At 40.2% G+C, this 13,291-nt stretch overlaps 1 protein-coding gene across 1 annotated transcript in view; it reads left to right on the forward strand.

Annotated features, from left to right (window-relative positions):
• Positions 1-881: 881 nt before the first annotated feature.
• UBE2J1 (ubiquitin conjugating enzyme E2 J1) overlaps positions 882-13,291 on the forward strand; it is a 32,262-nt gene continuing 19,852 nt past the window's right edge. Inside the window, exon 1 of the mRNA XM_037843386.1 lies at positions 882-1,121. Coding sequence (XP_037699314.1) covers positions 1,091-1,121 — 31 coding nt within the window. The 5' untranslated portion in view covers positions 882-1,090. The remainder of the gene's footprint in view (positions 1,122-13,291) is intronic.

Below are 13,291 nucleotides of genomic sequence, written 5' to 3' on the forward strand. Positions count from 1 at the left end.
CCCATCTTTTGGTACTATAAAACTACCTGAGTTACTACAGTTTGGGAAGACAGATTTTTAGGCTACCTGGTCTCCTGGTTTGCTACTAGCAATAAACTTACTCTCTTTGAAACTAGGTGTCTCAGGAATTGGTCATTTGAGGGCCCCTTTTGACGGCTATCAGGATAAAGTGTGTCCTTCGAAGTTTAACGTTTTATATTTGTATGCTTCCCCCAAATTCAGTGTAATTCCCTTAGTTTTCTTTCTTGACAGGATTTAATTCTTTTAAAAATCCCTCAATGCCTAAATGGTGTCTTGCACTATTTTATAAAAATGCTACTCAATTCCCTTACGGTCGTTTTTCCCCTTCCCCACTTTGTTTCCACCGCAAACAGCCACTGATCTACAATCAAAGCACTGCAGACACCGCAGTCCAGCGCGCGGGCAGCGAGGCTGCAGAGCATCTTTGTAGCCGGAATCCAGCGCTCCTCCGAACCCTACAGCCTGTCGAGACGGCCCACTTCGGGCCGCGCCGTTCCTGGGTAAAACCCGCGAGCGCTTGAGAACCCTGGAAGGGCCCGACGGAAGGTCGACCACGGCGGGGCCGGGGCTAGAGGACAACCAGGGCTCTGCCCGCTCTTTCAGATCCGCGAGCAAGCCTTTGCGGGGCGGGCGGTGGCTGCGGAGTTACCGGTGTCCACGCTGGCCGACCGCCACGAAGTGACTGCCACGTCAGGGCAACTTCACAAAACTCGAGGGCGGGCGGGTGACGCAGGCCAGCAGCCGCGGCGGGATTGGGCCCGCGACCAGACCAGAAAGCTGACCTCCAGCTCCGGCGCCCGGTTCAGCGACGCGCCGCCAGGCGCCGGCGCCCGCCCGTCCCTCTGGCAGGCGGGGGAGCAGCGGAGGAGGCGGTGCCATTGCGAAGCCCGCGCCTCGTCTGCGCCCTCACCGCCCCGCCCGCCTGCAGTCCCGGCCGCGGCTGGGCGGTGCCTGCGGAGCCTCCCTCGCCGGGCCCAGTTGGCCCGAACAGCGCTGAGACCCGGACAGCGGCAGCGCGGAGAGGAGGCGGCGGCGGGCCGGGAGGCCAGAGCCTGTCCATTGTCCCGCCATGGAGACCCGCTACAACCTGAAGAGTCCGGGTGAGCAGGACGGGAGGCGGCTGCTGACGGGCAGGCAAGGCCGGGGAGGGTGGAGCGACTTGGACTCCGAGGCCTGGGGCCACGTCTCCCGCGTGCGTCGCCACTCGCGGCTTTGCTCCTGGCTTCGCGCTCTACGCCAGGCCGCCGGCTGCCAGGGAAGTGCAGGCCGCGGGCCAGGGCACCCGCTGCCGTCCCTGGGGACTGGCCAGCGCCCTGCAGCACCAGAACTGTCTCATCTTCGTCCCATAGGGCTGGGTCATTAACTCATTCCTAAGAACAGGTGTAAAGGTGGCGTCAGTGGGTAATGCCCCATCCACTCCTTGCACCCTGAACACTGTAATTATCCTTTCTCTGTCGCTGCCTCTAGACTTTTACAAGCTGCTTGACTCACGTTTGAGGATTTGATTGTTTAAATATCCTATTTGCAGCATTTGGGGCAGAATAGAATCATAGACGTAAAGGGAGGGTTATGTGCCAAACCAGTTAACCAAATACCTAAAACATACAAAAACCCTAGTTGAGCCATGTGTGGAGCTAGTCATGATTTTAGCCAAACTGGCTAATATGATATGTATTTGTAGTCAGTCATAGAGCTTTCTCTTCCTGCCTTTAATGCCCTTACTTCATTCACAGAAGCAGCCCGAAAAAATTCGTTTCTGATACCTTATAAGATATAAGAAAAATAAACAGCTTCCCAGGTTAAGGCAAGCTTGAAATCAATCACTGGGTTTTGTAAATGATATTTATTCTATCTGTACCTTGATAAGTTTGTCAGGAGGGAGAAACTGCGATTCAGCACTGAATGATAAATCCTAGAATATTAGTGATAGTTTGCCCAACTCTTGCCGCATTGCATCCCCCCCCCAAAAAAAAAAAACTGCTTCCCAGTGACATTCTTAAGGAAAGAGTTAACTTTGTGACTGATTTTTTAAATTTATACTTCTAACTGTGTAAGGACTCCAGAAAAACCTGAAGAGGTTGACTGAACAGAACTTTGTTAGCTTGAATGATGTCAGGCTAAGAAATGTCCTTAGGTGACCAAGTCTGTAGAACTGGTCTTAACCTTTTGGGAGTCATAGACTCCTTCAGAACTCTGGGGAATGCTATAGGCGCTCCAAGAAAGACATTTATACAATGCAGTTTCCCTGGGTTCATAAACATTCCATCCTGCTTCTCTCTGAAGAACCCTGGGGGGTGGGGGGGAGGAACAAAAAGAGAGAGGGAAAGAAAAACTTAATTTTTAAGGTTAGATGGTTGAATGATTGAATTATTTAGATTTGGTAGATTTAAGTAAAATTTTCAGTAAAAAATGTGTGATAACCCTTTGGTCACATGATATCCTAATGTCTTTAGCATGGCTGAAATACTTAGTAGAATGTTCAGAGAATTATGAAAATGTGAGTAACAGTGTAGTTTGGAAAGAACTCATGGGTCCTGAAGAGGTTGTTGTCAGAGGACATTGCTCAGTTTTAATAAGTTGTCATATCTGAAATTATGATGATTTTTTTAAATTCTCCAAAATTTTGTACATCTCCAAAGTATATGATCTGTTGACAGCTGGCTGAGCTTTGGTTGACATGCTTCTAGCTGTGTAATAAATCACTTCCTCTTTTTAGTTTCATTTCCTCAATGTTGGTTTTGCTGTTCTAAAAAAGAAAAAAATTTTTGAAAAATTTTATATTATTATTGTTTGGATTATTTGGAGTTCATGGAGAAGGTGAATTAGATTTATAGGGCTTACTGAAAATGCTAGGAGACATAGTAAAAATGCTTCCTTCCTTTGTTTTATTCTCAGTTCTGTGATATTTTTAGAGTAATGCCTATGTGAAAGAGTGGTTAAAAACTGCACAATGTAAGAGCTATAACCTTTTTCCTCTCTATCTGACGTGGTATTGTCTTAGAGGTGTGGATGGAAAAATTAAGACAATATAGGTAACTGGTTAAAGGACACTGTGCTAGCATGTGCATAGTAAATTTGTTCACATCATGAGTGGGAAAAGTCCCTTTCTTGTGGTTGTGGGCAGAGCTCTTGTGTGCGGCCACTTCTTAAGCCTTTGAGTGGCCTATCAATATGAGCTGCCTCTGGTTCAAGCTCTCTGATCCCCCTTTGAGGCTTCCCTGGCCAAGGTAGTAAAGTGTCATATTGCAAAGTAGGGAAACCTAGGTATAAAGAAGTTCCTTTAGTGGTTTTTTTTGGAAGGTGCAATGGGCATGTGCCCATGGGAGTATAAGAAACTGATACAAAGGTACCCACCACCTCCACCAGAAACCTAGGAGTTATCTTATTCATGCCCTTGGTGTCAACTGCACCTTCATGACTTGATTCTCAATCTATAATGTCCAACTCAGAGCCTTCTCCAAAGCTATAGATACACAGAACTTACTAGTGACTCAGCGTCTTCACTCAGATTTCCCATAGGTTGAAAAACTCTCTACAAGGTGTAAAATCAAACTCACCCAGTGGGACTCATCCTTGACTTCTTTGTCTAATCCCTCGCCTCACTCCTATCCTGAAAGACACACACACACACACACACACACACACACACACACACACACACACACACACACACACACACACACACACACACACACAGCTAATCAGTCACTACTGTCCCAGATCAGTTAAAACAAAACTAAATTAAAACTGATCTGATCACTCCTCAAACTGAAATTTTCCAGTAGCTTCTGATATCTGTGTGTAAAGTTAGAACTAAACTACTTAGTTTGGCCTGTAGTGCTGCTCATCATTTGATCCTTGCCTTCCTCTCCAGCTTCCTTTCCCACCACTCTTATCCTCCTTTGCATTTTCACTGTGTATCCATTTTGCCTGCAGAATAGCAGTGATATTTCTCCTCGGGAGCCAGAGGAGCCATGCCATGAAGGCAGCTACCTATGCTCAAAGCCTGATTTTTTTTAAAATTCAGTTTTATTGAGATATATTCGCATACCATACAGTCACCCATGGTGTACAATCTACTATTTACAGTACCATCATATAGTTGTGTATTCATCGCCCCAATCTATTTTTGAACATTTTCCTTATACCAGAAAGAAGCAGAATAAGAATAAAAAATAAAAAAGAACTCCCAAATCACCCCCCCAATTCCACACTATTTTTCATTTAGTTTTTGTCCCCATTTTTCTACTCATCCATCCATACACTGGATAAAGGGAGTGCAATCCACAAGGTTTTCACAATCACACTGTGACTCCTTGGAATCTACATTGTTATTATACAATCGTCTTCAAGAGTCCAGGCTACTGGGTTGGACTTTGGTAGTTTTAGGTATTTACTTTTAGTTATTCCAATACATAAAAACCTAAAAAGTGTTATCTATATAGTGTGTAAGAATGTCCACCAGAGTGACCTCTTGACTCCGTTTGAAATCTCTCAGCCACTGAAACTTTGTTTCGTTTCATTTCGCATCCCCTGTTTGGTCAAGATGTTCTCAATCCCATGATGCCGGGTGCAGATTCATCCCAGGAGTCATATCCTGCATTGCCAGGGAGATTTACACCCCTGGGAGTCAGGTCCCATGTAGGGGGGAGGGCAGTAAGATCACCTACTGAGGTGGTCAAAGCCTGATTTTAAACCAGGGAAATGATCAAGAAATCCTTATTATCCAAGTCCATTTCTGATCTGAATAATTTATGACCTGGAGAAGGAGGGGTGGAGGGGTGGGGAAGGGGAAAGGAGAATTATGTGAAGAAATTACTGACTCTTATTTGACTGATGTAAACATTGAAGCAGGATAAGATTAAGTGACTTGTTCAAGGACTTAGAGCTATGAAATGTGAGTGTCAGAATTTTTTTTTTTTTTTTTTGCTATATAGTTATACAGTAATCAAAGATCAAGGCTACTGGATTACAGTTCAGCAACTTCAGGTATTTCCTTCTGGCTATTCTAAAACACTAAACATAAAAATAAATATCTACATAATGAGTCAGTATTGGCAGTCATTTGTTAAATCCAAATTTCTCAGTTACACTTCCTCCCTATCATTTGATCTTTCTCTCAATCTTTAGGGATATCTGCGCAATGACCATTTTAACTTCATACTGGAAAGGGTTGTTGACCTTATCGGGTAGAGGCATTAAACTGGTTAATGTTCTTGGAGAGACTGGTACCTCTGGGTTTCAGGGCTTATCTGGCATAGGTTTTACGTTTCTGAAAAAATGAACTTACTAAGAAAAACTTTTATAGAGACTTAGAGCCCAGTGCTCCCCCTAGGGTTTTCAGGAATACTGTTAGCTGGGGCTTGGCATACTGTGCTAGTTTGTAATACCTGGCTAAAGCTTACTTGAGAGTAGCCTCCAGAATGACCTCTTGATTCTATCTGAAACCTCTTAGCCACCGAAACTTTATTTTGCTTCATTTTTTTTCCTCCTTTTGGTCCAGAAGGCATTTTCAATCCCATGATGCCAGGGCCAGGCTCATCCTGGGAGTCATTTCCCACATTGCCAGGGAGACATATACCCCCTGGGAGTCATGTCTCACGTAAGGAAAAGTGTAGTGAGTTTATCTGCAGAGTTGCACAGCCAGAATTTTAATGCAACTCTAATTCCAGAGTTCCTGTTCTTTTCCACTGAGGCATTTATAATATATGTTATTTCAGAAAAAAATAGAGTATGAAAATACTAGGCTAATCTTGCCTTCTCTTTGGCCATATTGATTTAGCTTTCATATGGTATAAGCCCATTGAGCCAATGATTGTTCCTGTACAGGGTTGGTACAAATTCATTCTTGTAGCATTTCTGACCCTTTTATACATCTCTTTATAATCTCCATGTACAACTACTGAGTGTTTATTTTCTTCTGTTCAGTTGAACTGAGCTGGGCAGGGAAGAGGCAGAGAAAATATGATAAGGGTATGGAATGATATAAAATCTGACTCTTTTAGCTTAATCATTTTTTTATTCAGCCAGGTATGAGGAATGAAGGAAAAACAGTGTCCTTGGCATCTGTGGTTGCTGACAGCGGCCAAACTAACTTCATAACAGCTTCCATGGTTTTATTTTCATCTAAAAATATTACTGTAAAAGAATGCTATTTTAATGTGATTAAATCAGGCATTTTCAATCTGTGTCCTATGGGCCCCTTCAGGAGTAAAATAGATAGGAGTAAATACAGCCTGCAAACCCTTCCATGCTGGTCTCTTCAACCAAAACAGCTCTGTTAATCTGTTTTACTTATCAGGGTTTTCTTTAAGCTTTTCTTTAGGCAAAAGATTTTGTTTTATTGTCAAATAAGTTTTGAAAATCATTGCCTGTAATCAGATTCTTGGAAAGAGATTTGTTGGGGGAGGATAGTAGAATTCAATTCACCAAATATTTGAGTGCTTACTGTGTGCTGAGCCCTGGGGAGTCAGCAGTGAAGTAGATACACATTGCCCTTACTGTTGTTTGGAAGGAAAGACAGGTGTTGAACAAGAAACACAAGCAAGATGAATTTTATAAAAGATGAAGTACAGAGTGTTATGAGGGCATATAGCAAAGTGATTTAATCTAGTCTCTAGGGCTGTTTCCAGACCTGACTGACCACCAGAATAACTTGCAGAACATTTAGAAATCAAATTCCTTCTCTCCATCACTTTCCTAGGACCCCTCAGGGATTTTTATTACCTGCCCAGATGATATTTTCTAGTTGCTCCTCCATGTGTGGGAGATGTCAGGGAGACCTTTCTGAGGAAGTTAAAGATCTGGTGGGAGCCACTCTAGACAATGAAGTGGGGGAATGAGGGCAGGAGCATCATTGCAGGCATATGAAATAGTATGTAGGAAAGGAAGTGGAGAGATGATGGATTATGTTCAAAGCATTGAATGAAGCCTAGTGTCTAGAACTTGGGGGAGGGGGTATACATTTTTGTATATGTTTCTAACATAGCAGTTATCATGTTGTTGTGTGTCTACCACCCCAGCACCTCCCAGACTATAAGCTTCTTGATGACTGAAACTGTATTTATCTTTTGAATATTTTTTATTAGAGAAGTTGTGAGTTCACAGAACAACCATGCAAAAATACAGGATTCCCACACACTACCCCACCACCAACACCCTGAACTGGTGTGGATCACCAGCCACTGTTGATGATAGCATGTCCCTATAATCACACCATTCATCAAAGTCCATGATTGAATTTATGGCTCACTGCCTCTGCAGTGTAGGTCCATGGATCTTTTTTTTTTTTTTTTTAATTTTAATTCTGTTACCATATATACAATCCATCCTTTCCCCCTTTCAATCACACTCACACACTTGTGTGAGAGATACCTCAATACCCTGAATTGCGTTCACAATGTTGTGCTACCATCACCACCATTTACCATCCAAACACATCCATCATTCCAAAAAAGGAACCCTGTACATTTTAAGCCTTAGCTTCCCATTCCCTATTCCCACCCTGTACCCTGGTAATTCATATTCTAGATTCTGACTCTCTGAGTTTGCTTATTCTAATTGTCTCAAATCAATGAGATCGTACAATACTTGTCCTTATGTCTGGCTTATTTCACTCTACATGATGTCTTCCAGGTTCATCCATGTTGTCACATGTATCATGACTTCATTCCTTTTTAAGGCTGAACAAGATTCCATTATATGTATATACCACATTTTATTTATCCATCCATCAGTTAATGGACACTTGCATTAGTTCCATCCTTTGCCAATTGTGAACACAGCCACCACAAACATTGGTGTGCAAACATCTGTTCAAGTCCCTGCCTTTAACTCTTTTGGGTATATACCTAGTAGTGAGATTGCCGGGTCATATGGTAGTTCTATATTTCGCTTTCTAAGGAACCCCCAGACTGTCTTCTAGATTGGCTGCACCATTTTACATCACCACAGCAATGAACAAATGCTCCTGTTTCTCTAGATCCTCTCCAGCATGTATTCTCCACTTTTTTAATAGCAGCCATTGTAATGGGTATGAAATGGTATCCCATAGTGGCTTTGACCTGCATTTTCCTGATGGCTAACGATGTTGAGCAAGTGTCCTCCAGCCACACACACATCTTCTTTGGAGAGATGTCCGCTCAAGTCATCTGCCTATTTCCCAATCGAACTGGTTATCTCCTTGTTGCCAAGTTGAAGGACCTCCCCATATATCCGGGATATCAGTCCTACATTGGATTATGTGGCCTCCAAATACTTTCTCCCATTGTGCAGGTTATTATCTTACTCTCATGACAAAGTCCCCTGATGAACAAAACTTTTAATTTTGATGATGTCTCATTTATCTCTCCTTTCTTTTGCTGCTTGTGCCTTGGATGCAAAGTCTTAAGAAACCATTGCCTAATGTAAGATCGTGAAGATGCTTCCCCACATTTTCCTCCAGGATCCTGACAGTTCCAGCTGTCACATTAAGGTCTCTGATCCATTCTGAATTGACTTCTCCATATGGGGTAAGATAGGAGTCCTCCTTTTCCTTCCAAATGGAGAACCAGTTTTCCCAGCACCACCTGTTGAAGGGATTCTTCTTTACCAATTGAGCGATCCTTGCGACTTTGTTAAAAATCACTTGGCCAGAAATGTGAGGGTTGATTTCTGAGCTCTCAATTCTATTCCACTGGTCTATATGTCTGTCTTTGTGCCAGTACCATGCTGTTTTGATTTCTGTGGATTTGAAATAAGTTTTAAAACCAGGAAGTGTGAGTCTTCCAACTTCATTCTTCTTTTTCAAGGTGGCTTTAGCTATTTGGGGGCCCTTGCCATTCCATATAAATTTGATGATTGGCTCTCCATTTCTACAAATAAGTTTGTTGGAATTTTTATTGGGATTGCATTGAATCTATAAATTGTTTTGAGTAATATTGACATCTTAATGATATTTAGTCTTCTAATCCATGAACATGCAATGCCCTTCCATTTATTTAAGTCTTCTTTGATTTCTTTTAGCAATGTTTTGTAGTTTTCTGTGTACAAGTCCTTTACATCCTTGGTTAGATTTATTCCTAGGTATTTGATTATTTTAGTTGCTCTTGTGAATGAAATTTTTTTCTTGATTTCTTCTTCCAGTTGCTCATTGCCTGTGTATAGACACATGACTGATTTTTGGGTGTTGATCTTGTACCCTGCCACTTTGCTGAATTCATTTATTAGCTCTAGGAGCTTCATTGTGGATTTTTCAGGATTTTCTGTATATAGGATCACATCATATGCAAATAGGGAATGTTCTACTACTTCCTTTCCAATTTGGGTACCTTTTATTTCTTTTTCTTGCCTAATCGCTCTGACAAGAACTTCCAATACAATGTTGAATAACACTGGTGAAAGTGGGCATCCTTGTCATGTTTGTGATCTTACAGGAAAAGCTTTCAATGTCTCACCATTAAGTAGGATGTTAGCTGTGGACTTTTCATATATGCCCTTTATCATGTCGAAGAACTTTCCTTCTATTCCTAGTGTTCTAAGTGTTTTTATCAAGAAGAGGTGCCAGATTTTGTCAAATGCATTTTCTGCATCAGATGATCATGTGGTTTTTCCTTCATTCTGTTAATGTGGTGCATTCCATTAATTGGTTTTCTTATGTTGAACCAACCTTGCATACCAGGGATAAATCCCACTTGATCATAGTGTATAATTCTTTTAATATGCTGTTGGATTCAGTTTGTTAGTATTCTCTTGAGGATTTTTGCATCTGTATTCTTAAGAGATATTGGTGTGTAGTTTTCTCTTCTTGTGGTATCTTTATTCAGCTTTGGTATGGGAGTGATGTTAGCCCACTAGAATGAGTTAGGGAGTATTTCCTCCTCTTCAGTTTTTTGGAAGAGTTTGAGTAGAATTGGAGTTAAGTCTCTTGGAATGTTTGGTAGAATTCTCTTATGAAGCCATCTGGTCCTGGACTTTCTTTGTTGGGAGGTTTTATGATTACGGATTCGATCTGTTTACTAGTAATTGGTTTGTTGAGATCTTCTGTTTCTTTTTGAATCAATGTAGGTAGTTTGTGTGTTTCTAAGCATTTGACCTTTTCATCTAAGTTATCTAATTTATTAGCATACACTTGTTCATAACATCCTCTTATATAGTCCTTTTTATTTCAGTGGGGCAGTAGTAATATCTCCCTTTTCATTTCTGGTTGTAGTCATTTGTGCCCTCTTTTTCTTTTTGTCTGAATAGCTAAAGGTTTGTCGATTTTATTGACCTTTCCAAAGAAACAATTTTTGGTTTTGTTGATTCTCTCTACTGTTTTTTTGTTTGTTTGTTTGTTTGTTTGTTTTCTATCTCATTTTTTTCTGCTCTGATCTTTATTTCCTTCTGCTCTCTTTAGGTTTAGTTTGCTCTTCTTTTTCTAGTTCTTCTAGTTTTGAGGTTAAGTCTCTGATTTGAAGTCTTTCTTTTTTTAATGTTAGTGTTTAGAGCTATAAATTTCCCTCTTAGCAGTGCCTTCACTGCATCCCATAAATTCTGGTATGTTGTATTTTCATTTTCATTTGCCTCAAGGTATTTCCTAATTTCACTTCTGATTTCCTCTTTCACCCATTGGTTGTTTAAGATATGTTGTTTAATTTCCACATACTTGGTAAATTTCATTTCTTCCTCTGTTATTGATTTCTAGCTTCATTCTGTTGTGGTTGGAGAATACACATTGTATGCTTTCAATATTTTTGAATTTATTGAGACTTATTTTGTGATATGGTCTCTTCTGGAGAGTGATCCTTGTGTACTCAAGGAGAAGGTGTATTCTGTTGTTTTTGGGTAAAGTGTTCTATGGGTAAAGTTAGGTCTAGTTGGTTTAGTGTGCTTCTTTATTGATCTTCTGACTAGATGGTCTATCCATTATTGAATGTGGTGTATTAAAGTCTCTTGCTATTAATGTAGGACCTTCTATTTCTCCCTTCAAATCTGTCAGTATTTGCTTCATATATTTTATTATATATATTAAATGTATTATATAATATATATGTTATATCTTTTGGTTGAATTGTCCCCTTTATCGGTATATAATGAGAATCTTTGTCCTTCATAATTGTTTTTGACATAAAGTCTACTTTATCTAATATTGGTGTAGCTACCCCAGCTCTCTTTTGGTTATTACTTGCATGATATGTTTTTTTTCCCATCCTTTTACCCTCAACCTACTTGTACTTTTGACTTTGAATCTCTTGCAGACAGCATATAGTTGGTTCATGCTTTTCTATCCATTCTGCCAATCTCTGCATTTTGACTGGAGAGTTTAATGCATTTACATTTTTTAAAAAAATTCAGAACATTTTCACTACTCCAAGAAAAAAAAAATAAAAATAAAAAACAACACCCAAGCATCCCATACCCCTGTATCCCCCACCCTATTATATATTTTTTGTCTTTATTTTATTACTCATCTGCCCTTACCCAATTACATTTAAAGTCACTATTGATAAAGCAGGACTTTCTTCTGCCATTTTGCCCTTTGTATGTCTTAAACCTTTTTTTCTCTCATATCTGTTAAAGCCTCCTTTTATATTTATTTGCTTTTTTGTGTTGTACCATTTCTATCTGGATATATTTTTCATTTGTTTTCCTTGTGGTTACTATGCATTTACAGTTTAAAATCCTAAATATATAACAATTATATTATGACTTGATACCAGCATGCCCATCTTCCCACCATTTTTTTTTTACTTGTTAGTGTACATAACTTTATGTGTCCAAAAGCCTAGATTTATCATTACCTTTTATGCTTTTGCATTTTAGCACCTGTAGGAAGTAAGACATGTTATTACATACCAAACAATACAATACAATAATAATGGTTACCAAGTGGTTACCTTTACCACAAGTCTTCATTTCTTTATGCTGCTTTGAACAACTGTCTAAGTGTCCTTTCCTTTCAGTCTGAAGAACTCCCTTTAGCATTGCTTATAGGGTAGGTCTAGTGGTGGTGAACTTTTCAACTTTTGTTTATCTGAGAATGTCTTATTCTCTCCCTCATTTTTGTAAGAGTGTCTTGCCAGTTATAAAATTCTTGCCTGGCAGTTGTTTTCCTTCATAACTTTAAATATTTCAGCCTACTGCCTTCTTACCTCCATGTTTTCTGATGAGAGAATTGGCACTCAATCTAATTGGGACTCCCTTGTAAGTAACACGTTGCTTTTCTCTTGCAGCTTTCCGAAGTCTCTTCTTGTCTTTTGCAATTGATGGTATACGCAATATATGATGGAGCGTATTTTTCTTCATGTTTATCCTGTTTGATGTTCTCTGAGCTTCTTGGATGTGCATATTCCCATCTTTTGCTAAGTTTGGGAAGTTCTTTGTCATTATTTCATTGACTATTCCTTCTGCCTCTTCTCTTTATTCTCCTTCTGGGACTTCCATGATGCATATATTGATGTGCTTGATGGTGTCCCCTTGCTGTTTCAGGCTATTTCCTCTTTTAATATTTTGTTTTTCTTTCTGCTCCTCAGTTTTATTCATTTCAAGTTTCTTGCCTTCAAGTTCAGTGATTCTTTCTTCTGCCAGCTCCAGTCTGCTCTTGAGACCCTCCTGGGCATTTTTCATTTCAGTTATTGTTGTCTTCAACTCCAGTGTTCTGTTTGGTTCCTTTTTAAAATTCATATCTCTTTACTAATTTTCTTTTATTTCTGATTCATTGTTTTCTTGATATCCTTTAGTTCTTTCTCTGTACTTTCCTTCATATCCTTGAGCATTTTTAAGATCATTTTTTAAAAGGCTTTGTTCTGTATGTGCCTATTCTGGCTTTCTTCATTGGTGTTTTCTGTCTCTTTATCCTTTTCCTTTGGATGGGTCATTTCCTGTTTCTTTGTCTTGTATTCTTTTCTTGCACAGTGTCCATTTTTATGTTTTAAAATGTTAATTCTGGGATTTACTCCCTGGGATGTCTGTTTCTTGGTTTTTAACCAGCTGGTGATAAGACAGAGATTTTCTTGAGCTTCAGTCCTCCTATCAGAAAGGTCTGCCCAAGGCAAATTCAGTGTTCAGGGTTTTCCCTGTCTCTCTAGGCCTCTGTCTTGCCCTGGGCTTTTGCTTGTTAGTTGTTCTGGAGTTCCCCTTTTTACAGGAGTTTGATTGTCTCCTCTGTTTCCAAGGAGGCAGAATACCCTCTCCCAGGTATTTGAAGCCAGCAGGCATGTGTCCCAGATTGTCCACCTCTGTAGTTTTTTACATTCCTTTTGTTATCTTAGGCTGCTTTTTCCTAATGGGAAAATTCTGGGAGAATGGGCAC

This window comes from Choloepus didactylus, chromosome 7, assembly GCF_015220235.1.
Source record: "Choloepus didactylus isolate mChoDid1 chromosome 7, mChoDid1.pri, whole genome shotgun sequence".
In the NCBI taxonomy this organism is placed as follows: domain Eukaryota; kingdom Metazoa; phylum Chordata; class Mammalia; order Pilosa; family Megalonychidae; genus Choloepus; species Choloepus didactylus.